This window comes from Fusarium poae, chromosome 1 (assembly GCF_019609905.1).
Source record: "Fusarium poae strain DAOMC 252244 chromosome 1, whole genome shotgun sequence".
Taxonomy (NCBI): Eukaryota; Fungi; Ascomycota; class Sordariomycetes; order Hypocreales; family Nectriaceae; genus Fusarium; species Fusarium poae.
In genome coordinates, this window is record NC_058399.1 from 5,053,676 (window position 1) to 5,081,094 (window position 27,419).

General features: G+C 46.5%; 9 protein-coding genes and 3 non-coding genes across 12 annotated transcripts; 7 read left to right on the forward strand and 5 right to left on the reverse strand.

The window, feature by feature from the left end:
• Window positions 1–936: 936 nt before the first annotated feature.
• On the forward strand, window positions 937–1,562 carry SBH1 (Arf guanine nucleotide exchange factor sbh1; the record flags this gene model as incomplete). The annotated part of the gene is made up of 4 exons (XM_044846236.1): window positions 937–939; window positions 1,100–1,307; window positions 1,364–1,459; window positions 1,528–1,562. The coding sequence occupies 4 exons, from the start codon at window positions 937–939 to the stop codon at window positions 1,560–1,562; spliced, it is 342 nt and encodes a 113-aa protein (XP_044712152.1).
• A 706-nt stretch (window positions 1,563–2,268) lies between these two features.
• On the reverse strand, window positions 2,269–3,451 carry FPOAC1_001637 (uncharacterized protein; the record flags this gene model as incomplete). The annotated part of the gene is made up of 4 exons (XM_044846237.1): window positions 2,269–2,763; window positions 2,825–2,896; window positions 3,161–3,334; window positions 3,398–3,451. 4 exons carry the CDS (start codon window positions 3,449–3,451, stop codon window positions 2,269–2,271), a joined length of 795 nt encoding a protein of 264 aa, XP_044712153.1.
• A 618-nt stretch (window positions 3,452–4,069) lies between these two features.
• Window positions 4,070–4,844, reverse strand: FPOAC1_001638 (uncharacterized protein; the record flags this gene model as incomplete). The annotated part of the gene is made up of 3 exons (XM_044846238.1): window positions 4,070–4,441; window positions 4,496–4,576; window positions 4,629–4,844. 3 exons carry the CDS (start codon window positions 4,842–4,844, stop codon window positions 4,070–4,072), a joined length of 669 nt encoding a protein of 222 aa, XP_044712154.1.
• A 354-nt stretch (window positions 4,845–5,198) lies between these two features.
• FPOAC1_001639 (uncharacterized protein) lies at window positions 5,199–9,251 on the reverse strand (the record flags this gene model as incomplete). Its single annotated transcript, XM_044846239.1, has 6 exons — window positions 5,199–6,304; window positions 6,354–7,162; window positions 7,211–7,956; window positions 8,025–8,265; window positions 8,317–8,980; window positions 9,071–9,251. The coding sequence occupies 6 exons, from the start codon at window positions 9,249–9,251 to the stop codon at window positions 5,199–5,201; spliced, it is 3,747 nt and encodes a 1,248-aa protein (XP_044712155.1).
• Window positions 9,252–9,980: 729 nt separating this feature from the next.
• FPOAC1_001640 lies at window positions 9,981–10,078 on the forward strand. The gene has a single exon. It is a non-coding gene; the product is annotated as a tRNA-Ser (tRNA).
• Window positions 10,079–10,551: 473 nt separating this feature from the next.
• On the forward strand, window positions 10,552–10,650 carry FPOAC1_001641. The gene has a single exon. It is a non-coding gene; the product is annotated as a tRNA-Ser (tRNA).
• A 2,089-nt stretch (window positions 10,651–12,739) lies between these two features.
• FPOAC1_001642 (uncharacterized protein) lies at window positions 12,740–13,946 on the forward strand (the record flags this gene model as incomplete). The annotated part of the gene is made up of 2 exons (XM_044846240.1): window positions 12,740–13,858; window positions 13,914–13,946. The coding sequence occupies 2 exons, from the start codon at window positions 12,740–12,742 to the stop codon at window positions 13,944–13,946; spliced, it is 1,152 nt and encodes a 383-aa protein (XP_044712156.1).
• Window positions 13,947–15,068: 1,122 nt separating this feature from the next.
• Window positions 15,069–16,550, forward strand: FPOAC1_001643 (uncharacterized protein; the record flags this gene model as incomplete). The annotated part of the gene is made up of 1 exon (XM_044846241.1): window positions 15,069–16,550. The coding sequence occupies one exon, from the start codon at window positions 15,069–15,071 to the stop codon at window positions 16,548–16,550; it is 1,482 nt and encodes a 493-aa protein (XP_044712157.1).
• Window positions 16,551–17,058: 508 nt separating this feature from the next.
• On the reverse strand, window positions 17,059–19,395 carry FPOAC1_001644 (uncharacterized protein; the record flags this gene model as incomplete). The annotated part of the gene is made up of 2 exons (XM_044846242.1): window positions 17,059–19,328; window positions 19,383–19,395. 2 exons carry the CDS (start codon window positions 19,393–19,395, stop codon window positions 17,059–17,061), a joined length of 2,283 nt encoding a protein of 760 aa, XP_044712158.1.
• A 1,828-nt stretch (window positions 19,396–21,223) lies between these two features.
• On the forward strand, window positions 21,224–21,991 carry FPOAC1_001645 (uncharacterized protein; the record flags this gene model as incomplete). Its single annotated transcript, XM_044846243.1, has 1 exon — window positions 21,224–21,991. The coding sequence occupies one exon, from the start codon at window positions 21,224–21,226 to the stop codon at window positions 21,989–21,991; it is 768 nt and encodes a 255-aa protein (XP_044712159.1).
• Window positions 21,992–22,474: 483 nt separating this feature from the next.
• On the reverse strand, window positions 22,475–24,905 carry FPOAC1_001646 (uncharacterized protein; the record flags this gene model as incomplete). Its single annotated transcript, XM_044846244.1, has 5 exons — window positions 22,475–23,118; window positions 23,168–23,927; window positions 23,977–24,529; window positions 24,583–24,713; window positions 24,768–24,905. 5 exons carry the CDS (start codon window positions 24,903–24,905, stop codon window positions 22,475–22,477), a joined length of 2,226 nt encoding a protein of 741 aa, XP_044712160.1.
• Window positions 24,906–25,554: 649 nt separating this feature from the next.
• Window positions 25,555–25,626, forward strand: FPOAC1_001647. The gene has a single exon. It is a non-coding gene; the product is annotated as a tRNA-Arg (tRNA).
• Window positions 25,627–27,419: the final 1,793 nt, after the last annotated feature.

Below are 27,419 nucleotides of genomic sequence, written 5' to 3' on the forward strand. Positions count from 1 at the left end.
AGAGGCACGGAACATACCCGGGTTCTTTATCTCCAGAGACGATGAGGCGTGATGTTGAGTGTGCAGTACAGGCTGGGCTGAAGAAACAGAGATAGGGCCTGTTGAGAGGCATTTTGGGAACGTTTGATACCATCTCATCCCATGGGGATGAAGAAAAGAGCTGGAGGAGGACTCGCCAAGTGCATGGATGATGCGCCATCGATGCGCGAATGTTTTTTTGTTGTCTTGATTCCCTTTGTCTTACGGTTTCTTGTGTTTGATACTGCTACTACTGCTTCTTCTCTCTTCTTCCTCATTGTTGTTTCATCTTTTTTTGAGTATACACCACCCCTGATACATTCATGCCGAGTCTGCGAGCAGCCTCGGAAGCGAGCACGAGAGCATTTGTTGTTGATGTCCAATCCGCCTGACTTTGTCGATGGGATCAACAGGTGTAGAGGCTACAGCGATCTCTCCCAATACATAGTCTCATTAAATTGTAAAATTTCTTTTAAAGAATTAATGGGCTTGAATGAATTAATCACAAGTTTCCTTTTTTGGGGGTGAATAGACTGGACTACCTACTTGAATTGGTGAACTGTTGCACTACAGTAACGAATGTGGAGCTATTACTTACCTATTGTGGGGAGCTGTATCTTGGTGGAAGTCCCTTGGAGTTGTAGAGCTCCAAGACGCCACCGGAAAATTATAGCACCGCCTCCCTTCTTTTTGGTGAATGTGGCCTCAACTCCCTAACTGGTCTGGTCCCCCATTTTACGGGGGGGAGTAGCACAACCACCCAAACCATTAATTTAGACCCCATCTCTCGTCTGGATCTTTGGTTTCCATCAACGTTTATTATCTATTCCTTCCTTTCTTTTCTCCATTTCGCGCTCTCTAAGAATCCTGCTGTGATTCTTTTGTCAAATCTCCTTCTCCGGGTTTAATTCTTCAACAATGGTACGTCTCAACCTTTGTATCGAGAGCAATTGGCGATGCAAGCCGTGGAGCTAGTGTCGCATTGCGACTGAGCTCTACTTCTCTTCTCTTAAGCTCAGATCGATATGAAGCTTGTTATATATGATCGACATGAATTCGCTAACATGTTGTTCCTCTATAGTCTTCTCCTCGTCCTTCTTCCCCCGTCAACGGCGGCGCTGCTGCCAGCGGTGCCAACATCGGCCGACCCTCATCCCCTGCTATCCCTGGTGGTCCCCGTACTGCCATCCGACGACGCGCTGCCGCCGACCAGAAGGAGAAGATTGCCAATGCTCGACCAAGCAGCACTCGCGCCGCTGGCGCCGGTGGTTCCAGCAGCACCATGCTGCGTACGTTGTACCATCTAATACCGAGCTTGAAGTTCATACTAATACCCCCTTTACAGGACTTTACACCGATGAGTCGCCCGGTCTCAAGGTCGACCCCGTCGTTGTCCTTGTTCTCTCTCTTGTCTTCATTTTCAGCGTTGTTGCTCTTCACAGTACGCTTTCCCCCATCCTTTGTTACGAAGATGTGTCCTCCAAACCGTGTTTCTAACTCTATTTCTAGTTATCGCCAAGATCACCCGAAAGTTCTCCAGCTAAACGGTTGCGAAAAAACCATCAAATCTCACGACGAAGCTCGGAGAGAAAGGGAAATGATGATATCTTGGGGATGCTGCTATTTCTTGTTATAACCATGAATGTGGCTGGCGTAGGGCCTCTTTTCCACACATGAAGTTATGTGATGTGAACAACGCGCCACCACCCGCCGACTGGGAGAAGGGTTAGGTTAATACGGCCACACCGGGAATTTTGTTTGTTTGGAATTGCGGTTTATGAGGGGAGCCTTTGTATTATATCTCGGGAAAAGAAGGGTCCAAACCGACAATCTGGACTTTGATTGCTTTGACGCACGAATATGGAATCTCTGTCGACTGCGAATGTGACATGCAAGTGATCAAAGCAAAACAAAGAGTCCATTTCCACAAGTTACGTTGTTGTCCTGTACTCCATCCACGTAGGAACCCAGGCCGTTCAATTCTCACCAACACTCGATTCTCTGTTCCTCCCTTGCCAGGCTCGCACTCATACGTACGTGTCTTGTCCATACCCCTTGAGCAAACCTGGAAAGGAGTCAACATACAAAATGCCCTTGTGTCCCATGTACCATGTGTCAACATGCCTTTACTCAGTCGGGTACCCAATATTCTTCTCTTGGGTAGACCTAGCCCAAGCATCAAGAAAGGAGCTTGTACAAGATAAGCCCTGGCTTGTGTCCGACATACACCCCTGGCGGAACCTGTCAGGATTAGGGGGCGAAAGAGGGCAAGTCTGCATTTCCATTAACACGACGCATCTCATTGTGCATCTGTCGGAGCTCCATTGTTTGCTGGTTGGAGACATCCCCAAGTTGGCAAGTGATGGCAGTCAGTCGCTTAATGCCTTCGTTGGCCTGAGTAATACCGTCACTGACGGTAGTGAAACCACTCTCCTGGATTTGAAGGGATCGCTGCAAGAGTTGAATGATGATGTCTAGTTTGTGATTATGAGCCCGGGCTTCCTGCAAAAGTTGAGCCTGGCAATCGGGATCCACAAGCCGAGGGACGGTAGGAGTCACTATAGCGTCATGTGGAAGACGCTGGGGGTTGGCCCTGGTAGTTGTCTGCCCAAAACTCAGAGAGCCTGGGCCGGCTTGAGGAGCAGCAGTTTGAGGAGCAGCAGTTTGGGGAGCAGCAGTTTGGGGAGCAGCGCGTCCTTCAATGGCCTGCTTGAACTGCGCAACAAGTTGATTCCAGTTGTTGACCTTTTGTTTTGAAAGTATTATTAATAATGGCAAGACGTTCAATAAATGTGATATGGCTTACTGTTTGGCCGTTGTAGACAAGAACGGCGGCCTCTTGAAGGCGCTGTCCAGGTGCAATAGCAGGAGCAGGAACCTGAGAAGCCATACCGTTAGTATTAATGCATTCTGTATAAAGGATAAGGACTCAAGTGTACTTTATCACAGCGACGCCTAGACAGAGCACAAGCGTAACAATTGGAAGCCAGTGGCGCTGGCGATGAATATTAGCAAAAGGTTCACCTTTATATGCACAGAAGGTAGACAAACAATCTTGAGAACAGCAAAGGAATCCCGGTCCCTGTTCGACCATCTTGACAAGGCATATAAGGCAAGGATCCTTACGAGGAGTACCTTTGACAGGGGCCCGACGGGCCCTTTTCTTAGGGAGAGATTTGTCGTTATCGTCGACCTCATCTTCGTCGGACTTGTCGTTCAAGCCGCTCTCTCCAGATCCGCTTTCATCCGACATGCTTCCCGGGATGTAATCACTCTGGGAATGTTGAGGAAGGGCGACGTGGATGGTGCTAAACTCCTAATACTTATGTTAGTCTTGTAGGGAAGCCTTGAAGGGAATATATTGTGTAATCTAACTCACAGAACTGCTGCGCGTCGAAGGCATTTGATTCCTAGAATGAAAACGGCGATCCATTATGAAAGCTCTAGGAACATATGTCCTAAGACGATCAAATGGTAATACGCAGTTTGGGGTGCTGGATGCTTGTCCTTGTCTACTGGGTTGATGGCGAGGATAATGTGAAGGAGGACAGTTCCTTCACAAAAGGTAAAAGTGAAGGAGAAGGAATTTATGACCTGCAGAGGGGTAGGCGATAATAATTTACTTACTACTTGGTCAAATATTTAGCAGTGCTGGAGTGTGAATGAAGTTGCCTGGTTCCACCATATGTATCAATTCTTTACTTTGCCGCCTGATAATACCTGTCAAGTAGAAGAAAAATTAGCTCAGTAGTTAATAACGTAGACGTATCTAGAATAACACCTTGAATTTTCTATCTATTCAATATTACGGCATTTCACTTGAACATATCTGAGCTGATAGTTTAAGCCGTATGTAGAAATAATAGACTGCGATTTTGATCATGGCACTGAACAGAGAAGAATGATTGCTTAGGTTAGTGAGAAGTCTCTGTGAATTTACCTTCTATCTGTTAATCTAAACTTAGTGATGCCTAGACGGGAGTACTCTAGTATCGGTGTAGTAAAGATTTGACTGGACCAACGTTCTCTTGAACCTCCTGAGTCTGAGCCTCTACATATTCTCCAACCCACGCTGGAAACCTTTAACAACAGACATCAAATTTTCGTTCTTGGCTACCATAGCATTTACCATCATAGTCTGCTGCTTGACCAAGGCACTAATCATGGCCTTCTGTTGCATCACGACAACCTCCAAATTGTTGGCCACGCCTTGAGGGACAGCATCAAGCTTGGTTTCCTCAGAGGGGAAAACTTCGACAATCTTGGTTGCATTTTCGAAAGGTACCTTGAAAGTGATAGCGGACACTGCCCGTTCCGAAGCAGGTATGAGAGGGCGCCCAGCCAACATGTTTGGAGCTGAGGACGATGCCTCGGCCTTCACAACAATCTTAGCCTTCTCAACCGCATCATCCCACTGGCTGATCTATTCTCAAGTCAGTCAAACACCGAAGCTATGTGATGTGTTTGGGATACTCACTGAGTGTCCGTAGAAAAAATGTTCCACAGCTGCCTTAATAAGTTGGTGTGAAGCCTCGGCCTTGGCCTTGGAGAGGGGCTTCTGAGGACATTTTGTTAGCTAATAACGAAACAGAGAAAACGATGATACTTACGCATCTGTGCTCCTGGCTCTTGCACTGAAAGCAGTCGTGCTCGCCTTGATGAGTCGACGCCTGCTCATCAGACATTTGTCGAGGGTATTGACCACGAAGGATCATCTGGATCTCGCATTTACGACATGGGTTCGAAAAAGTACAAGGAGGCTTGTCTGTTGCGCCATGACTGCTTGGGGGGTCACCAGCGTTGGTGGGAGTAATCGGTATCTGCATACTTCAGAATAGTTGAGAAGAAACGATGGCGAATATGTTTTGGGAGGAGAGATGGAGTTGGTGAACGGATGGTTCAAGTCGGGATATGTTGGGCTAAGTAGGAATGTGTAGCTGCACTTCAACTAGATAGATAGGCAGATAGAAAGACGGGAAGAGGCTTCCGTCTTATATGCACGTTGGCACTATGCTTGTGATGGCAGACAAGTGATCATTCGCGTATCGGATTTGGCTGCGGCTGCAGCTTGCCGCCTATATGACCCTTGCGTATCAAACGATAGAAATCATGTATTACTGTATAATATGGGTATCCTAGCACTTGCATTTGGCTATAGTGAAATCATATGGTCTACCACCTTAGATCCCCGACGGGCCTGATGCGTCACCTCTATTCATCTTCAGACTCTCCTCCATTGCTCTTCTTAGTTCCTCGTCGTCATCGTCATCTGTGTTTGTTGAGGACTTGCCCTTGCTCATCTTCTTTCTGTACTCTTCTTCTGCCAGGCTCTGTTTTTTGACGTACTCCATCACAATATCTTCTTCTGTTTGCTGACTGCTTTCCTTTTCCATGGCTTCTTTTGACGCTGCTATCGCACGCTCAAACTCGTCATCGTTTACATCTCTAGGCGGTAGTGGTGGCGGTGATTGCCTCTTAGAGGCTTCAATGGCTTGCTGCAGCTCTTTGTCGTCATCGTTGCCGAATGATGTATGTGACTGAGCTGCAGCGTCCGTCCCACTGAGCTCTGGCATTTCAGAATACTGAGGCAGAGATACATCGTTTCCCAGGCTCTGCTGAATGGCCTGCTCAACAAGAGCTTGGTACTCCTCATCGGTGATCTGGTATTCAGAATCTTTGAAAATGGATGGGTCTTTCAGAGGAAGCGGTGCAGCTTCACCTGCTTCGGCTCTCTGGCGGACAACGTTGATGCTTTCGCGCATAGCGGCTTCCACCTTTGCATCTTCCTCGGCGTTGCCACGTGAAGTCTCTTGAATCGACGCTCGAATAGCCCTCTCAAGCTCTTCGTCCTCGGAAGAGTGCATCTGTATAGCCGAAGCACCACTCGATTTTGATTGTGGAATCGGGGTGCCTGAATTAGCTCTCTCCCATGCTTCCTTATCAGCATGTAGTTTCTTTCGTCCTTCAAAAGATAGGTTCCTTGTATGAAACCATCCGGTTTGAGGACGTTCAAGCGCGGCCTCTGAGCTGTCTTGTCTAGACCCCTCTGGACGCTTTCCTGCGACCTTCTCCTTCTTCTTCCATCGATAAAATTTATCAAGATCAGATGCGAAGTTGTTCCATCGTTGAACAACATCATTTCTTTCGCCAGGTGTTGCCTCTTGCATTTCATGCTGGCCCTGGACAGCTCGTGAGGAAACGATATAGTTCAGAACGCTCTTGGAGAAATACCTGGTAATCTCAGCATCCACGCCCTGCATGGTGTAAGCTGGGATAGACCAAAAACCTGCAGTATAATTAGCAACGCGCAAAGGTCCACCTTCTGGCAAACTTACCTGCCGCTGGCTTTGCCACCACACCTCCAATACCCTTACCAAACCCTTTGATCAAACCTTGCATGCCCTCTTTCTCGGCACCTTTTAGGGGCTGTGTAACAAGACCAGTGATGCCGTCAAACAGGCCATAACCAAACTCTTTACCTGCTACCATAATGCCAGAGCCAACCCCTGTTACTTTATCAACAGGACGAACAGTCTCGTCGTTGTAAAGTTTTGGCATGTTTCTGAAACCTCTGGCTAGTCCAAGGCAAAAGTTCATGGGCGTTCTGGCACCCGTGGTAACTACACGACCAACTCCCCTGCCTGTACCAACAGCTGCGTCCACGTAGTTGACAGGTGATGCACCCCGATCTTGTTTGGCAGCGTTAGCCGCTTGCTTCATCTGCTCCTTCCAAGATTTCTGATTGGCTGATGCTTGGGCGCTTGGCCTATCGGGGGATGATAGACCAGAAGTGCTGGATGCTGTGTCACTTATAGTAGGATGCGATGTGTTGGAGTGGGAGGTTGTGAGGGCTGCAGAGTTTAGTGTTTCGGTGTCCACAATGCTCGCTGCGGAAGTTGATTTCTGATCCGAATCGGCGCCTTGAGGTTTGGTCAGTGAGGCATCACTCTCAGTGGCACCAGGATTCGCAGTGTCTGATAGTGTCTGATCTTTCTTTTTCGGGTTAGACATGCTCTTGAAGAGTTCTCTGGGCATATCAGCGATTGCCATGCCAATGCCTCCTATATCAGTGACAAGCGACAACGTGCAAGCAGAAATCGGATCAGGCGGTTGCTCTTCCGTGTTATACTCCCTCATTCGATACCTGCTTCTGTCAGCTCAGCTTTGGCACAGTCTCGATGTCGTGACTTACAGCTTCAAGTCAGACCATTGGAGAATTCCCTGCTCCACCAGTACTGCAGCAGCAAAGGCACTGAGTCGTACTTGGGTTCTTCTCACACGCCAAGCGGCGGCTCTGCTCGGTGCCAGAGTGCAGCGCAACTTGTCCACCTCTAGATGATCGTGGAAGCTCTTCCCTCCAACGTCGGTACCTTTTTCTTCTCTAATCTTCTGACCCATAGCCTTGGCCTGCTCCAGAGTCTCGGGCTTGACGCAATACTTGATGGCTTCGGCCAGCTTCTCTGCAGTCAGCTGCTTATACGGGATCGGGTCAGGGCCAGCCTTAGCTCTAGCTATCATGGCACCCCAGAATGGCTGATCGCCAAAGAAAGGCACAACAAGAGTAGGTTTGCCAGCTTTGATACCCGCAGCGGTAGTGCCAGCACCACCGTGATGTACCACGCAGGAGACATGCTCAAACAACCAGTCATGAGGAACATTGCCCAACATATATACTCCATCCGGCTTGCCGAGGTCGTCAGCACCCAGACCACCCCAGCCTTTCGAAACCAGGGCCCTGACACCCGAAAGCCTAACTGCCTCAAAGATCATTTCGGTCATAGCATTGGGATCATCAACCACAATGGAACCGAATCCGATATAGACCGGAGGAGGACCATCACGCAAGAAAGCTGCCAACTCGGGATCGGGAGTAAATGAAGAAGCCAGGTTGAGAAAATAAAAGCCAGAAATATCAATGTGTCGACCCCAATCGTTGGGCTTTGGAATCAAGGCTGGTGACCTGCAACCAGTTGGTTAGTGATAATCCAGTAGTAATCGGCAAGTACTTGCCAGCAGTATGTCCAGGAGATTTTGAGTCTTGAAAGAAGTCCAGGTGCCCAGATCAACGAGAGCGGAGGAAGGTCGAGCGCTTTTTTACGAAACCTGTTGATAACATCTCCCAGCCCCTGCCATGTCATCATTTCTACTAGAGTATAAGACATGTAATTCGTCATCACATCGTCGGTATTTGACGATTGAATGTTGGCCAGAGGGTGGGGGAAAGCTCGCGTTGGCGACCAAGGCATGCTGGAGGATCATCAGTATACAACTTTTCTTACAGCGAAGCGGATCACTCACGTAAACATCATATGCACAGGGATACCTAATTTCTCAGCAATGTGAACATGGGCGAAACTAGGAGGGTTTGCGATGATAGCATCAGCAACAAAGGGCTCTTGACCTGAGTTGCTTGATACCAACGAAACGTCCAAGGGCGCGTTGGAGGCATGAGGTTTAGGAGCAGGGCCAAGACCATCGCCTCCTTCAATACATGATCGCCAACAGCCCATGAGTATCTCTTCGATACCCTTTCGACGCTTAGTGATTTCACCGCTTGTGATGGCATCAAAGCCGGGCATTAGACCGGGGTGCTTGACCATAAAGGCCATCAGCTCGGCAGGGTCGCCTCCAATGTTGAAGAACTCGAGACCATTCTCTTCGACAAATGTACGGAAGGTAGGATGAGTAGCTATTCGTACTCTATGTCCATATGTGTCTTTCAAAACCTTTGCTAGGGCGACAAAAGGTTGAACGTCGCCTCGGGATCCAACGATTTGTACGACGACATTGAGTTTTGGTGGCGGAGTTTGTCCAGGTCTACCCCCCAGGCTTGGAGGGATATATGCAGGAGGGAGATCAGGTTGTGCAGGTTCGGGGGCAAGTTGATCTTGTAGAGTTGGTGCGAGAAGGTCGGCAAGGCGTCTGTTCTTGGCATTGATGTTGATGTTGACTCGACCATCACCTAAGATAAGATGTCACTGGTTAGTATAAGCGCCGAGACAGGTATATTTCTGCGACTGAGGAAATGTTTACTTGCCTGTTACTTTTGCACCGGCATCAAAGCCAGGTTGCGAGAAATGGACCTGACCATGGTCCTCTCCATAAGGAGGAGGAGCTGCATCGCTATCAGCGATGTGAATATCTGGTAATTGCAGGTTGTTTGAGCTATCGTCATCGCGGGGTTGTTGTTGCTGCCGACCCGCAGCAGTTTTATCGTCAATGATACCAGCCATAACTTAATAAGTAGCGAATGAATCGCAGAGATTGGCGAGTGAGATGATCAAGTTGCGCTTATCATGGGAAAACAAAACTTTGAAAGGGATAATCGTTATGAATTTAAAGAATATTGTTGAGGGTGTTTAAAGGGTCTCTTGATAGTGGGGGAGGGAAGTTGAAACCAACGACGTCAGTGGATAAACTTACGAATCAGAAACGCGGTAGGAATTCAAACTAAAACTAAGCCACATCCAACGAATATTATGTAGTTTCCCTTTTGGGTATATTCAACGATGACATTCTCGGTCTTTCATTTCTTATTCACGACATTTTCTCTCTTGCTCGGTCTTACCGACGATCTGTTTGTCATGTCTTGACGTGGCTGGATTACATTACGAGTCTTGATAACTCTCGTCACTAATAGAAAGCCATGTTACACGTGGTTACCTTAGGTGGTGTTTAACAAATACGACGGAAATAAGATGCTGACGAGCTACTACTCCAACCTAAGCCTCAGGTCCTTAGGTCCTTGGGTATAGCATAGTAACTTGTTCCCGGGCATGCTTACTCGGTCTTGACAACCGAGTTGATGATTAGATGGCTGTACGCGTATAGAGATGACCAAGCTTAGTTATGTGCAGCTTATACTCGAACAGAGCCTTTCTGCTGTGTTACCCCAACTACACTGCCACTCTCACGCTGCGGGACGTGTTGTTTCGTGATAGTGACACACTTACTAACAACAAGACAACGTGGCCGAGTGGTTAAGGCGATGCCCTGCTATCTCTACGAGACATCATAGGCATTGTGTTCGCACGCGTAGGTTCGAATCCTGCCGTTGTCGACTTTCTTTTTGTATACTGTCATTAGGGTTGTCCGAGTTGATCCACAAGTTGTGATGCTGAAATAGCTAGATATGGCGGATGAGATATGTAGAATGAATGGATGTTACTTGAGTGAAGACAACTTCACTGTACTTACTACTAGCGTAGAGAAACAGAGAGTAAAGTCGGATACGTAGAAATCCCTGCTTAATTATGCTCTTATCTACATGTAGGTTGTAGGTCACACTGGCCGTTATAGCTGATACCCGAGTTTCAATATGAAGAACAAGGTTTCGATAGTATGCAATGCTACTCAATCGTAGATCAACTGTTAACCCACTCAATAATAACTGTAATTCTCATCCGCCATTAATCATACAGTCGAAGATTGACACTGGCCTGGACTTGACTCGCTTGGATATTGTTTATATCTAATAGCTAAAACACTAAGAATCATATATATCTAGATCTGAGTTGGCTCTTTTATCCCTGAGACAACGTGGCCGAGTGGTTAAGGCGATGCCCTGCTATCTCTTTAGAGACATCATAGGCATTGTATTCGTACGCGTAGGTTCGAATCCTGCCGTTGTCGGATATTTTTGCTCTAGAGATAAATGGTTTCTCTCTTTTTGTTATGCATTCTCATGGAGTGCGTGAAAGAAAGTTCATCTAATCGCTAGTTCCGACGGGTTTATTATATTTTTTTTGGAGATGGTTTATTCCTATGGACTACAACATTAATGAAAAGAATAAAGGACAAGGCAAATCCAAAGTAGGAAGGTCAATTGTTGTTCATGCTCCTCACTCAGTTTTTGAGTCTATGAGGTTCCTCGATCTAATCAGAGATTGATAAGAACAAGCGGCGGGAGCTTATTTCTTAGGCATGAATGGAATGAAAGATCCCGGCCGGCAATTACATTACGGACAGAGACGGAACATTTGTAAGATAATCTTGCCCTTGACTAATCGGTAACGAAAACCGGAACTAATTCCAACTGACCGACATGGAACTGTTGCCGAGATGAAAGGGACCATATTGGAAATCCCCCGCCGAGAATGTCACCGTGATTCCTATCTCGATAGTCGTTGGCTGGAACGGGAAGTCCGGAAGGACTTGTCATATTCCTTGTTTAGAAGGATTCTAGAAGTTGGATTTACATCGCGTCATGTATACAGTCTGTTTGATCATCTACAAACTCAACTTGAGTGTAGACTGACCTCAGCTTGACTGTGCCTCAATGACTACGTAATGTCGTATCTGTTAAACTCAAATAAACACCTGACAGCCTCAAGCAAAACTTTAATAAATGGGATCTTGAGTTGTATCCGAGTGGGATAGTGACTACACAGACCAGAAGCTAGAGCAGCAGAGTGATCTCTTTTTTCTCTCTTTCTCATTTAGATAAAAAAAAAAGAGGATCCCAAAATGGTGAAACAGGCACATTTTTCGCTGCAATCCAAGGACGAGGACACAAGCACAGACAATTTAGGTGCAACAGTGGGTTTGCCTCATGACATGGGTTTGTTATGTGAGCATTAGTGATCAAAGGTTAGAGACTCGGTTTGGGGTGACGGCCGCGACTCACTTGGCAAATAGAGGGAGGGAATGACGTTGTTCTAAGCTTAAAACATGGCCAAACTATCAAGAGTCCAAGGGGTAAATGAATGTTTTGTTTATGCGAAGCAAAGCTGAGAAACGCTCCATGGCTTGTATAGAGTAAACGAGGCGTTGGTTTATTGCCCGGCTAAACGTTGACAACGGCCTCTCCCGTCTTTAAACTTATTTAATACTGACTACTGTATTTAGGTTATTAATTAACTCATCCACTGTAGGTAGGTGCTGTCGTAAATTATAATACATAATATCAACAATCGTTGTCCATGCGTACCCAGGGAACTATCACCCTGGCATGTCTAGAATAGGTAAGTAGGTAGTTAGCATTGCTACTGTACTCCATCTTGCCCAGCCAAGATTGGGGTATCGGATGAATTCATAACCGATGGTATTAAGATGCCAAGATGTGACAAAGTAACGTCTGCCAACTACTAGTACTACCTACTTGATTCTGCCAAAGGAACAAGACATAACAGGAATGTGCTAAATGATAACTAACTACTAGGTAGTATAGTATCATCTTTTTCCAAGTGTCATACGGATACTGTGGGTTCCATTCCATCTCCAAAGGATCATATCCACCATACATGATCCAACTTTGATCCTTTACACCTGTTACTGAAACAGAGCAGACAGATAACAAGAGTCCATAACGGAAGAAAAAGTAAAATGCCAAAGAAACAAATTATCCAGTGGATACAAGCCCTATCTTTTCTTGCCTTACCATGGCATTAAACTTTACCAGGAGGTCTTGCCAATGTCGCACTAACAAACATCATCCATCAATCCCATCGCACCCAAGACCCAGGGAACCAACTTGGCTACCTACAACCTTGTAAAACCCGTTTTACGGTCCGATTTGACTTGAATGAACTAGATATGGGAAGACGTCCCTAGAAAGTGGTAAACTTAAAAAGAGCCGCTTCGCCCGCTTGATCAGCACTTGTACTACTCTCCAGCCAAGACAAATACATTCGTTTCTCCCACTTTATACACTCCTTCTTTTCTCTCTTTACATAACAAGCACTCTCTTTTACTCATATACCCATTTTGAACACGTCCCACTATGCGTAGCCAAATCCTCGCCTCCGCCCTCATCTCGGGGGCCATGGCTGCTCGTCCTTTCCTTGAGCAGCCCGATACTGGCCTCGAGATGGTCCTTGGAGATCTCCCCAAGGGCGAACTCCCTAAGCTCGACCAGATGGTCGGCCTCCCCGACTTCGAGTGGGCTGCCCAGAACTACCTCCCCATCGAGAACTACACCTACTACCGCAACGGTGCCGCTGGCGAGTGGTCCTACCGCAATAACCTCGAGGTCTTTCAGCGTTACCGCTTCAAGCCCCGTACTATGGTTGATATCACAAACATCGAGAACACTCTGCCTACCACCATTCTAGGCCACAACTTCTCTGCTCCCTTCTTCATCAGCCCCTGCGCCAAGGGTGGCAATGCTCACCCTGATGCTGAGAAGAACTTCGTCAAGGGTGCCGCCGAGGGTGACATCCTTTACATGCCCGCTCTCTACGCCTCTCTCTCCATTGAGGAGATTGCCAAGGCCAAGGCTGAGGGCCAGGTTGTCTTCCAGCAGCTCTACCTGTCTTCCAACGACACTGAGACCCAGGAGCTCCTCGACCGCTCCGAGAAGGCCGGCGCTGCCGCCATCATTTTCACCGTCGACTCTGCCGCTGACGGAAACCGTCACCGCGCTGCTCGCTTCGGTGTTGGTTCTGCCGACTCCGAATACTCCTACATCACCTGGGACTACTACAAGAAGCTCCAGAAGATGACCAAGCTTCCCGTCATCATCAAGGGTATTGGCTCTGCCGAGGATGCCAAGCTCGCTGTCCAGCACGGTGCTCCCGCCATCATCCTCTCCAACCACGGTGGTCGTCAGCTCGACGGCAGCCCTTCAGGTCTCGAGGTCGCTCTTGAGATTCACGAGGAGGCCCCCGAGGTCTTCAAGAAGATCGAGGTTTACGCTGATGGTGGTGTACGTTACGGTGCTGATGTCCTGAAGCTCCTGTCTCTTGGTGTTAAGGCTGTTGGTCTCGGCCGCCCCTTCATGTACGCCAACATCTTTGGTGTTGACGGTGTCAAGAAGGTCATCGACATTCTTAAGCACGAGATTGCCATTGATGCCGGTAACTTGGGCGTCCCTGATCTCCACAAGATCAACCCCAGCTATGTAAGTTATCCTTTTAATCCATGTTGCCGTATCAATTGCTAACATCCTTTTCCAGGTCAAGTGGAAGTACAACAACTGGGGCCAGTAAATATTGCATAGCGCTGGGCGTTGAGCAGTGATACCTGTATATACAAATTATCTTGATTCAAGTGTTTATATTTTTACTTCATATAGAGAACAAAGAACAAGGCACAAAGCCTATTGATGACCTAAGTCTTGACGAATTAGCCTATGCAATAATACAGGTGATGTCTGTTTTGTATCATTGTTGTGATAATTTCACAGTGACAGCCGACCTCTCCTGCATGTTATCAGTGGCTCTCGGGCGAAGGGAACAGTTATAAGAGGGATATAAGATGTAACTCTTGACAACTGGCAACCTTAATAACACGAATATTGCACAAGCTGATCGAACTGCCTTATTCGTCGAAATGCAGAACATGCATCATGCAGGCTCAGCTTTGAAACATGCAAGGCGTCGTCTGTTCTGCAACAAGATGGAGCCATTCATCCTCCCGTCTTGGCGAAAACAAAGATATATCCTACTCTATCTCAGCTCAATTGACTGGGAGAATGTTGGAACGTTAAGCAGAGTTCAGTTAAGTGTCTCTGAATTAATGGCTTGATTGATCTTTTGAGCTGAAATAAACTGTGTTGAAAATGACAAGTCTTTAGTATTGCTTCTTACATCTACTATCATCTTATCCCGGCTCCGATCCGGCTGACCCCGGTCCTCTCCCGACTCCAGCCGGAGCGGATGCCCGGGATCAACGATACTCCCTGTTGCTTCAACACCAAAAAGTAAACATAACATGCTTTCAGCTGAGGATATAGACGTGTATCCTGGTCTGTTTTCACTCACAGCTCCAATCTCTTGCATCTACCCATGCCCCAAGAGCCAATACTCATGATTCAGGCGGAACAAAAGGACTCTCAGCTGTCATGTCTTGCAGCTGTTCAACATGGACCACCTATACAATTCATCTGGCGGGGGATGTCTCCAGCTGTTGTCTGGTAGGATTGTCTATACAAAAATGAGTTATAAATACTCATGTCTGTTCCAAGACCAGGACCAGCTGTATTCTTTTTCTTTAGTTCAGGTTCTGTCACTCACTTCCTCTCTTCATATTCTTGTTCAGATCACTTATAATACCCCTGCCGACTGTGCTTGACCGATAAACCTCCACAAGTACCACACATCGACCTCACCATGCCTGGCTCAATCAAATCTATCAAGCGCAAGCCTACAGCCAAGTCGGCTGCCAAACGCATCGGTCGAATGTTCAAGCGTACAAACAGCGAAGACCCTGAGATGACCGCTGCTATGGACACTGGCTCTCCCAAAGCCTCCTTCGATGCACCACGGCCTTCCACATCTTCTCGGTTCTCCATAAGCTCGCGTATGACCTCAAGAGACGACGCTGAAGCAACCCCCCGAGGATCCAAGGATCAGTCTCGAATCTTTGCATCGTGGTCTGATCCTACTACGCCCAAGAAAGAAAAGGGACCTGAAATAATGGCTCCGCCACCTCTGGTTTCTGCCTACTCTGAGCCTATACTCGAACATGTCAAACCACTCGAGCCTATTATGCCAGTTGAGCCAACTGAGACGCTCCAGACTGAAGGATATCCCTTTCCTGCACCTCCGCAGAATAGTAAAGAGACGATCGACAACGTTCCCGAGAAGCAGACCGAGCCTCCGCGGCGGCCGGAGAACCCCAATAAGAAGTTTGAGGAACAACCCACTACGACGCCTGCTCCCTCACAGGCGACTCGACCTTTGCCATCTCCGCCCGTAACAAAACCTGTGATGTACGAGCCCGAGTCCCCGATTCTTCCGGCAGTATCCAAAGAGGAGCCTAAGCAGAAGCCTAGTCCCACCCCTACAGATGAATCAAAGATCATCTCCGAGGCAAAATTTAAACACGAACAAGAGAATATTGCTCGAACTAATCCGGCTGCTGAAATCAGACCCAAGGCCGAGCCAGCCGAGCAGCGAGATGTCCTACCTCCGAAGAAGAGACGTACCTCAAAGCCCCCGGCTCTCCCAGTACAGGTTCCAGAGTCAAGCACCACTCGTGCCAAGAAGACTTCGATGCCTCGGCCCACGGTAGAAGATGAGCCGGAACCTGTGAAGTCAGTCGAAGCACGTAAAGAACATCCCAGGAAAGATCACAAGACTGGCCCAAAGACTGCACCCAAGACAGAATTAAGAAACCTGTCGTCAAAGCCCCTAAAGAAAGAAACAAAGGCAAAGGCTCAGCTCCCAGTCATTTCAGAGCAAGTCCCCGCCTCTATTGTACCTGAGGCCATTCGCAAGCACGCAGAACTGAAGAGTGTTCCCAAAGCTGCAGCTACACCAATCATCCCACCTGCGGCCAAGATATCTTCCATCCCAGCACCGGCTCCTTCATCTGTCCCAAAAGCAGCAACTTACACTGCAAAACATTCTTTCGCCCCCAGCATATCATTCCAACCCTCACGAATAGTGTACTACCCTGGCACTGCCCCAGCTCCCAAGACAGCTCGTCCTCCTATTACTGCACGAGCCCCGGTCATTGCCTCGAGGCCTGAAGTAGTCGTTTCTATGCTCACTCGTGCAGCTCCCAAGTCTGCGCCAGCTCCAAGCATTGCTTCGACTCCAGTTCGGGCTCATTCTCCGTTGACCTCGTGGATCATGTCATCTGCATAGTGGCGATTCTCTAGGAGGAATTGTATTTGTTTCATTTGTATTATGATATGATGAACGATTGGATTATACGGCTCATGTAATTATGTCAAGACTGATACAGAATGGATACCATTATCAGCTATAGACTTTGTTTCGGTGGGATATGTGGAAGTGCGGCGTCTTGTAACTGAGTGATGCTGAGCCACAATGGTAGTAACCCCTATGGTTATTAAGCCGCATATGATCTTGCTTGCTACGTGACGAGAGCGAAAGAAGCTCCATCCCATGATTCATGAGACTGTTCGGACACAGGTTTGTCGAGTCACTTGCAGTTGAATGGCCATCAACATCGTCGAATTCAAACCTGTATCAACCCTAGGACTGACCTATCACACCTCTGGCCACCCCCCGGAACCAAAATGATCGATTGAGTATATTCCTGAATCCTCCGTGGCGTGGGTCTATTTCTCCCATAGCCCTCGCTCATAAACGCCAGCTGTAAAGAAATCATACCAAGGAAAATACATATCTAAGCATACTCCAGCGCATCACCTCCTCGACGTTCTCCAAACAGATATGCTGCTTCGAGGCAGAAACGACCATGTCCTCTTTCCATGCGTCTCTCGCTACCGTAACAGATCAGAACTGCATCCACAATGCCGCTCAAGATGCCTTCCATCGCTCCCATGACAGAATATCCAATAAAACTTGCCATCATACCAACAACATAGGCGTAAGCAGAACCTCGCATGCCGACGCCGTCTGGTAGTTGGATCTTGAGCTGCTTGGCGGTTATCACCCATCCTGCAAAACCAAGGCCGGTAGCCATAATAAGTCGGGTCGCTACAAGAAGCAATTTGGCTAGTCGGTATGGCAAAAGACCGTTGGGCTGTCCACGGTTGCGCAAAACACGAGGTGTCAACGTTGTCGTTGGTACTGTGGGGGAAACCAATTCCATCTGATCCAGTCCTCTGGCGGAAGTTGCAAGGTTTTGGGAGTGGATGGCAGAGTAAGTAATGGTCAAAGGATTCATCAGGGCAATGACAGGGGTAGGGATCCAAAACGAGGCGATGTTGGTCACAGCAGCACCGAGCTTCCTGGGCAGAAAGATCAGTGGAGCCCGAATCAGGAGAGACAAAAGAGTCGACTCGCAAAGACTTCCGAATATCGTCGTAAGTGCGTGATTGAGAGCAGCCGAAACAATCTCTCGCGATGGCGTGGCAGGACCAGCATTGCGGTGGAAGTACCATTGTGATACAGTGGCAGCCGTCGTCGCGCGATGAACAGCGTTAATGACAGAAACAGTCCACATATACAAGAAGATGAAGGCAGCCCCAAGCCACCAACTGGAGAACTGAATCACGAATTTCACGAGACTCTTGGAGAAATAACCACCCATGAAGACCCTGGTGAACATGGCAAGCCATGCCCAAGTCCAGAGTACAATCAAGGCCAAACACCCAAATCCAACGAACAGCAGCGCCGAATTCTGGGCCAGGATGCGGCTTGAAAACTGGAGGATCTCAATCGCCTGCTGGATAGCTCGTCGCCCTCGCACCACAAGCCAAACCCAGAGTATGCATGAAGCAGCGGGGACGATCGAAGCCCATCTCATGACGGAATCTTGAATGCTGGTTCCGTGGGTACGACCCTTGAAGGATGACACAAAGGAGTAGAGCGAAAAGGAGAACAGAATGACGGGCACCGCAACCAAGATGACGCTGACCAGAGGTCGCACAAAGGAGCGGAGGGCCGCCAACCAAACGAACGATACAAGCACAGCCACTACTGTATCTACTGCAAGCATGTGAAATGACTTCTGTAGTGTTATGTAAATCGTATCACCAACAGGGCTTTTTCGTGGTGATGTATGAAGCCAGACCAAAAAGTATGTCGACATCATGCCAGCAAGAGCGATAAGGAAAATCCAGGCGAAGAAGGGATCGTGTCGAAATATTTCGCCTTCGATGTATTGGATAGTTGTCTGTGCATGCTCCTCTTGAGGAGGGGCATCTCGTCGCATGCTGGCTTCAGTCTCCGCAGTAGATTCCCGTCTTGCCATAAAAGGTGTTCGTTCCGTGTCTGCGCCTTTGAATCGTTGGAAAGCAGGAGGACTGCTGTCGCGAGGAGTTTCTCCTCCTAGTAATGAAGCCGGAGGATCCTCATCTGGGTCTTCTTGCGACTCGAGTCCAACGTCGACCATCCTGCCTTTGGTATCTGCTCGACTGCTTGTCCGCTCATCGCTTGAACGGGGTTCATCCTCGGCTTCTTCCACCAAGGTATCTCTTGCCAAACCGCGACGATGGGTACTTCTAGTTCCATTCCAGCTGCTTCGAATACCGCGGCGCATGCTCATATCTTGATAAGGGTCCTCGCGGTTCAAACTGTCTTCCATAGATCCCCGGCTGTGAGCGTCTGATTCAACACTATCGGCAAGTTTGCTCGCTGCTGCTACTCGTCTTGACCTCTGGAGAGCGAACATGTCGGCCCTTTCCCTTTCCTCCTCATCGTCATCTTCCCGGTACTCGTCCAAAGTGCTGTGAAATAAAGGTGCATCCTGTGCAGCTGATATCCGCGATGCAAAGGCTAGTTGACCGAATCGAGAGCCGGCACCGGTTTGTTGATACGGATTCCCTCGACCTAAGAAAGACCTGCTGCCGGGACCATTGCCTCGTCCTGTATCGCGCTGATTCCGTGTAGACCGCGGCGGCCAGTCTGATTGTCGTGGTGGGTTCTCGGTGTTGTCCTGGCCAAAGTTGGATAATCTGGACTGCGACTGGGCCAGGAACCTTGATGCATCTGAACATCATGTCAGTATCGCAAAACGCGGTAGATAAATAGAATAATACATACACTCCGAGAACATCTCGCCCTTTCGACTCCTTCCACCTCACGTGCGCGTAAGCCCTCGATTTCCAAACCCCGTTGTTGGTGTGAGATTATTGACGTGACGTAAAAGCTATAGCAGGCAACCAGCGATATTCGTCGTGTAAGCTACACCGTATAGATGACGACTATTCGATTTGTCGTGTCGCAAGAGATGGAGCGGGGGAAATACAAAGAAGGGTTGTGAGGAGATGAAAAACTTGAAGTTAATGCTAAGGTAAAAAAATCACGGCTGAGTTGCAGATGAATGAATGGCTGGGCTCGGCTGGGTTGGATTGGACGTTTAGGTTCGAGGTACCGTATTGTACTGTCCTGCCTGCGCTGGTCATGAGGCGAGGCGGCAGATGGCAGTAGATGAATGGGGCTTATCAGCCAGCGAATGAGTCGCTGACCGATTGCGTCCCCAGGCAGATCCGCTGGAGGACCCTTGTTTGTGGAGGTCGCGCCCACCTATATTTTCCAATCGATGTTAGGCCACCCCACTGAAGACTAACCTTGGAACCAGACGCCACAGGCAACCGTATGGCCGTGAAAGAGGCACACGACATGCATCAAAGTATTGACTCTGCTCAAAGAGCGCCTGAGATACTTTCACGTGAGTTACAAATGATGGATGTCTATTACTGTTTCATCAAGACTCAGGTAGTTCATCACTCATGCCCGAGGTAGTACATCTGAATTGCCACAAGAGTTATAACAACAGACTGATTTCTCTTTAACGAGTAATCAATATCTCGCGTTGTCATGGATTTTCATTTAGCAGACTCTCTTGACTCGCATCTTGCCTATCGAGCAAACTGACTTTGCCTAGGTAGTCTTGTGACACTTGACGATCCTTCCCAGCCCTCACGCGCAAATGTTTCATCGTCGATATCAGACAAAGTCACGGATGACTTCCACAACAAGACTTTACCTAGATCAAACGATAACCCTTCCTTACCTAAATAAAGAACCTCAAGAACAAGACAAGAGTCATCAACTGACCAAAGTCCTAATTCGCAAGGCTAACAAGGGCCCTGCTTGTGCCTTATCGCTTGATGCCCCTTGCGTCACCGATGCTAAAAAATCTCCTAAACCCTATTCGGAGACGAGCTTCTTGTAGGCATGGCATGGGGTTTACTCGTACTGATATGATGCTGCTGCTTGTATCCGAGAGATTAGTTATTCAGCCATTGACTTGATCTTGTTGAGGTTTGACCGTCGCGTTGTACAAATCATACCTGTCCATCCAGTCTGGCCAGTCCTAGTCCAGCATGTGAAGTGGCTTGTGACAGCTCATCGTCCGTCCAGAACCTCAAAACCACCAGTCGAGTCGTTCGTCTTGTCTCTCCAACACCTGACCTCCTTTATTCCCTTCAACCGTCTGGAATACTCGGCCATATCTGACTATAGTTTGAGTTTCGAAGTCTTTGGTAAAGTTGTTTTTCTTAAACTTCGTCCCAATTTTACGCTTCGTATTTCACATCGCCATTCAACTCTATCCCTGTCCTTTCGCAGCTTAAAAAGCCAGCCCACTCGAATCACCTCGCAGATCAAGCTTACCAGGCCTGCGTCAACTCTAAATTCTACCATTTATAAACCCATTATCTCCATTGCCTGTCCCATTTGAAAAACGTCAGCACCACGAAACCCATCATTTCTTGCACCCAGAGAATACCTCGGTCTTCGCCTTGTACAACCCCAAAGGACAGCTAGCACGTGCTTGACTTGTCTTAGCTTGAGCAAATCGAACCCGCTCGCTTTCTCCTGTCAACGAACTTCTTACTACTACCACCCAATTTCCGTTGAAACCCATTCAGTCTCTTCCCATGTCGACCACACCGTGGGATTACATCGCCAAACTCGTCTGCATTGGCGACTCAGGATGCGGCAAGTCCAGTCTCACCATTCGCCTCTGTGAAGGTCGCTTTTCGCCCCATCACGACGTCACTATCGGTGTTGAATTCGGCTCGCGCATCGTCCCCGTCGGTCCTCCTCACTCGAAACCCGGTGCCCTCGCTGCCTCAGATGGTGAAGATAAAGATCAGGAAACATCGGATGGACTCCCCGAACCTCCACGGGACGCCTCAAGCACACCCCAGAAGCATATGAAGCTTAGTCTCTGGGACACAGCGGGGCAAGAAACATACAAGTCTGTTACCCGGTCATACTTCCGCGGCGCAAGTGGCGCGTTGCTCGTCTTTGATCTTTCCCGCAAGCAGACCTTTCAACACGTCACCGACTGGCTCAATGACCTGCGACAGATCGCAGAGCCAGACATTGTAGTTATTCTGGTTGGCAACAAGGCCGATCTCACACAACAGGAGGACAACAAGCGGGAGGTCACGCGTGAGGAGGCAGAGGAGTGGGCCAAGCGCAATGGCGTTATGGAGTACGTCGAGACGAGCGCGAAGAGTGGCGAGAATGTCGAAAAGGCTTTTATGCGTGTCGCAGAGAGAATATATAACAATATCCAGGCTGGCAAGTACGATCTCAACGACAGGAGATCCGGAGTCAAGGGCGCAGGGGCTGGTGGAAATCGCCAGGTCAAGTTGTCGGGCGATGCCAGCAAATCAACAGGAGGCATGTGCTGCTAAAAGTACAGATTGAGGCAAACTAAAGAGGAGGGAGACAACAATCTACAGAAGCACGACGGATCATGATACCCAGTCAGCCAGCAACGTCGTCACGTCATTATCAATCAAGTGTACGAAAAAGCTCAATATGGATTGTACACAATAATGCATAATACATCGTCGGCCTTATCTTATATTAGGCCACCTTGATTAAGAACCCCAGAAATGAAACTCATATTGCATTACCGACGCAAAGTCCACTTCGTAGCTGTGTTATCTCTTCTGACTTTGTTTCGTCTTTTCTTTTCTCCATGCTTCGCTTGGCCAGCCGGCCCATGCGAGTTATCCTTTCCATGAACCCCCCAATTCTATATCCTCGCAAACATTCCCGAAACCGAATAATACAAACAGGCCTACATGGTGGTCCATAAGGCATTCTGTCTAGATCACACACATGCGATCGAGAAAAAGCGATTGCTCAAATCAACAGAAATGATTAATCCCTTAGTCTGTGACTCGCCAGTTGTCGAACCACTTCATGTACTTGTACTCCTTGTGGGGGCCAGTCATGCCCCAGCAGATAGGGATGAAGTAGATGTAGAGGCCAATGATGACAGTGTACAGGACGCCATACACAATGGATTTGACCGTGTTGTTGCGGTTGCGTGTGAACCAATCAATAAGGAAACCAAAGTTGAGGATGGCGAAGTAAAGAGCAGGGTAGTAGTGGTGCACGTAAGTAACACGAGCCATGATAACAAAAGGAAGGTAGTGCAAGAACCACCCAGCCAGAGGATACAAGGCTGCGTAGTGAATGTGGTCGATTTCCTTCTCAGAGAGGTCGTTAACACCTCGTTGCCATCGAAGGATGTACCAAACGATGACCAGGCCAGCAATACCAAGAGAGGCAGTAGAACCCCAGTAGATGAGTGGGTTGCCGAGAAGGAAGTACTTGACGATGTCATCGCCCCAACCGCACATTCGAAGACCAACATGGAGGAAAGGCCACTGCCACCACTTGGAAGCAAGGTCATCTTGCTTGTCAGGATCGGGAACCAGAGCGTTGTTGGAGGTCATCATGGCGACGTTCAGGTGAACAAAGTCGTGGAAGAAAGGAGACTTGTAAACACCAGCCTCGGCAGGGGGGACTATGTCGAATTAGTATTCATCAACAGACTCATCACAATAAAAACTTACGCTTATCGTTCCAGTGAGCCTCAACATTCCAGTGGGTGTAGGTGTCGCGAGGGTTGTTCTCCTTGGTGCAAGTAACCTCGATCTGCTTGAAACCCCACTGAGGCAGGTTCACGTTGCCGGCTCGGAGATAACAGCCAAGAACCTCATGCTTGAGACGGAAAGCGGTGGTGAGAGTTCGGATCTTGCTACGGTCACGAGAGGCAGAGTCGCGAATAACCTCGACCTTCCAGTGGTCCTTTTCGTCACCAACAGTCAGGTTACCGTAGCTGGAAACCTCCTTGTGGCCTCGTGTGATGGGAGCAGCAATGTCGTGGGAGTGCAGGTTGCGCCCGGTCTGAGCATGGATAAGTCGAATAACAGAGTTGTCGCCAATGAATCGGAGATCGCCCTCGGGGCTATAATCCTCCTCCCGACGGTTAGGGTAAAAGAACCAGTCGTTGTTGGTGTCCTTGTGGTGGTAGCAAGTAACCTGCTGCTGCTTGGAGCCCTCAGGGTAAGTCTGAACGTGAGAGTGAAGAAGGCCACCACCATAACCCATGTTCTTAATTGTTGCGCGGGAACCAATTGCAATTTCCAGAGGGCTGTCCTTTCCGACCTGGGTACCCTTGAGATTGGCCTGGAAAAGAGAGCTCATCTGAGCGTCACCAGGACCACTGCGGTCGAGAATGGCGAAGTGCAGAGCAAAAGACAAGAGGTAGATCAGGAAAGGAATGACGATAAGACCGACAACACGGGTGACGACGTGCGCACCAAGAGTTGTCTAAAAATTTGTCAGCGATAGAAAACAGATGGATTACGAAAACACTTACAACAGGCATCTTGGTGTCACCAAACTTTCGCCAGAGGTCCTCGATGGTGTAGAGACCAACGAGAGCAGTAACGAAGAGACCGACAAGCTTAACACTGCAGACACAACCAATGCTGAGACCAGTCATGAACAGCCAGAAGAACCACTCAGGGTCGAAGCTGTTGTTACGCTGGTTGTGGAACTTGGACCAGCAGAACACGGTGGCTACAGTACCGCAGAGAAGCATAGAATCAAGCAGGATGAATCGGCTGATGGTGGTGTATGAGTTCTCACAAAGGACCATGAGAGTCACCAGCCAGACAGCAGGACGTCGAAGCTTTAGCTCGCGAGCAGTGAAGTAGGCCAGAGGAATGCAGAGAATACCGAAAGCAGCGTTGAAGATACGCATGATGGTGTAGTTGACTTCGGCGGGGTATTTCTCGCCAGACTTGAATTCGAAGGTTCCGTTGTAGCCAGCGAGGACTCCGGAGAGACCAACAAGCATCTTGCCAAGAGGAGGGTGGACATCGAAGTAGTACTCATGCTTGATATAGTAAGAACCGAACTTGCCGAAACTGCAGGATGTCAATACAAGTTTTCGAGACGTGGGGAAGTTGATTCGACATACTGAGCTTCGTCCCATGTCACAATGTTGCTGATACCAATCTTGTATAGTCGAGTGAAAAGAGCCAGGAGTGTAAAGATCAGCGGGGCAATGACGACCTCCCATCGATCGAGGGTCTGGAGAAACGAAGACTCCTACGTGGCAGTTAGTATTGACAAAGCTCAATTCGCTGGTGGTGGTAACAGTACCTTCTTAACCAGCTTCTTGTTGTCCTCGGGCTGAGGAGTTGGGGGCTGCAAGTTGGCTTGTCCAGCAACTGGACGCTGTCTGAGACCATCGCCCAGATCAGCGCCTGAGGCGACGGCAGCCTTGTCGGCGGCGGCCATGATTGATTATCGTATATAATGTCGGCTCGAGGTCGAAGTCGAGGTCGTGGTGTTTGTAGAAATGATGTAAGATGGAAACCAAAAGGGGCGTGGTTGGCGAAGCTCGCCGAGAGGGAGAGGGAAAAAGATTGGACGAGCTGTCGAGACTCAAGGGAGAAACACCAGCTTCAACCAAGGAGCTGCTGCCAATTCGGAGAGGGGAAAGCCTGATTGGCAAAAATCTGTGAATGAAAAGAACAACACAGATTAGAAAAACGAATAGGAGTCAGAAAAAAAAGAGACAAAAAAAGAATATCTTGAGCCAAGGGAACTGGCGTTTGGTGGTTCTAAGAATATTGCTACACGAACGAACGATTGTCTGTCCCCTGAAATGCCACATATGCTCTACTGATCACGCTAAACAGCTGCTCCCGTACATTCTTCCCCGTGGCGTCAGCTACGGGCCAGTCGATAGTACCCCACTTCAGCCTAGCTCAAGCCCAGGCCCTTCAGCTCCCATGTCCGTTTTCGATAGCGGCGTTGCACCAAATGTTTTAGGGGCAATCACCAGCAAGGATCGTTCCAGTAAACAGTCCATGGCATCTGCTATAACTTGCAGCCATTCAGCAACATGTATTCATCGTGTGCAAAAAACTTTATCAAAAACCAAGGTCGCGTGGCCCAATGGCAAGGCGTCTGACTACGAATCAGAAGATTCTGGGTTCGATCCCCAGCGTGATCATTTCTTTTTGCCTATTGACGATCTCTTTTGGTTTCGAAGTTGATGTTGTTTCAGGTTCGCCAATGTTTCCACTATATGGGGTATCATCAATGTTCTAAAAAGTAGCCATGTAAGTATTGAGTCGATTCGTACACAAACCGACATGTAGGTGGGATCACATCCAGACGATATCATTTTCAAGGGCCCTCAATTTGGAACCCAGCCACCAAGCCAATGGTTATTGCGTATGCTGTTGATAGTAGAGACACATGCCAATGTCTAAAAGCCATGGACCCACGGGTTTTGGCATGTATAACCACGTGGTAGTAGTAGTGGTCTTTATTTAATGCCGGGGCGTCTATAATAGCGGCAAAGGGTATTTACTATAGATATCCTAGCTAGAATTAATATATAATTTCTAATATAAATAGATCTATTAAAGTAAATATAAAGTAAAGGCTTAAATATATAAAGAAGATATATATAAAAATCTAAAAGTAAATTAAATTAAATATTAATATCTATTATATTATAAGCCTATTAATTTAATATATTAATTAATATTAATATAAAGCTAGTTTATTTTAATATATATATTATCTTAAACTAGATATAAAATATAAGTAAATAAAATAAAAATAAAGTAAATTAAAAGATTAATATTTATAGATATTAATAAAAATAAGCCTTAATTAAAAGTATTAAAGATATTAATATAATATTATAACTTTATTTAAAAAGTAAGACTTTTAGGCTAGATTTATTTAATTAAATAGTAATTAATATAAAAAGAATATAATAAAATTAAGCTAAAGTATATAAATAAAGAGAAAATCTTTATAGTTTAATATTATTAATATTTATAGCTTTAGCTTTTAAAGAAAATATATATTTATTAATATAGATTCTTATTTTATATTAATATATAAAATTTTATATATTACTTTATAAAAAAGTTATTTTTAATAATTATTTTTATATATATTTCTTATTATAATTCTAGGTTATATAGTAATTAAATAAAAATAAAAAAGTAAGTAAATACTTAAAAAGAATAAATCCTTTAATATTAAAATATATATAGTAAAGATTTAAGCTAATTATATTAGTATTTAATTATAGTATTATTATATTTAAATTATTTATAATAATAAGTAAAATTACTATAATTACTATAGATTATAAGTAAATAATATAAAATATATTTATTAAAGGCTAGTTCTTTAGTAAGTTTAATTAAAATAAATAGGTTATATATTATATATAATTTATATCTTTTTACTATTTACTATTTTATTAATATAGCTTAGTATTTTTTTTATATTTTATATTTATAAAATATATATATAGGGATTAAGGCTTATTTAATAAGGGGTTTTATTTTAATACTTTATTTAATAAGTTTATTAGCTAATTTATTACCTAGGACTTTTATATACTTAGGATATTAATAAATATATATTTATAAGTCTTTATTTATTAAGCTTTAAATCTTAATAATTTCTTTATATAAAAAAAGTAATATTTTACTATAAATTAAAGTAATTATAGCTTAATTATCTAGGTATACTATAATATTAGTAATATTATTATTTTATAATTTAAAGGCAATTTAAAGTCCTTTTAAAGTACTTATAGCCTTAGTATTATATACTTCTATATTCTATAGTAATTAAGTAACCTTAGTTTAAGGAAATAGCCTATAATATATAGTATATTTATATCTAGTCTTATAGTATCTATTAATAGTAAATTATAATTTATTAAAATAGATAGTAATTTAAGTATAAGTATAATTAAATACTTAAGTATTA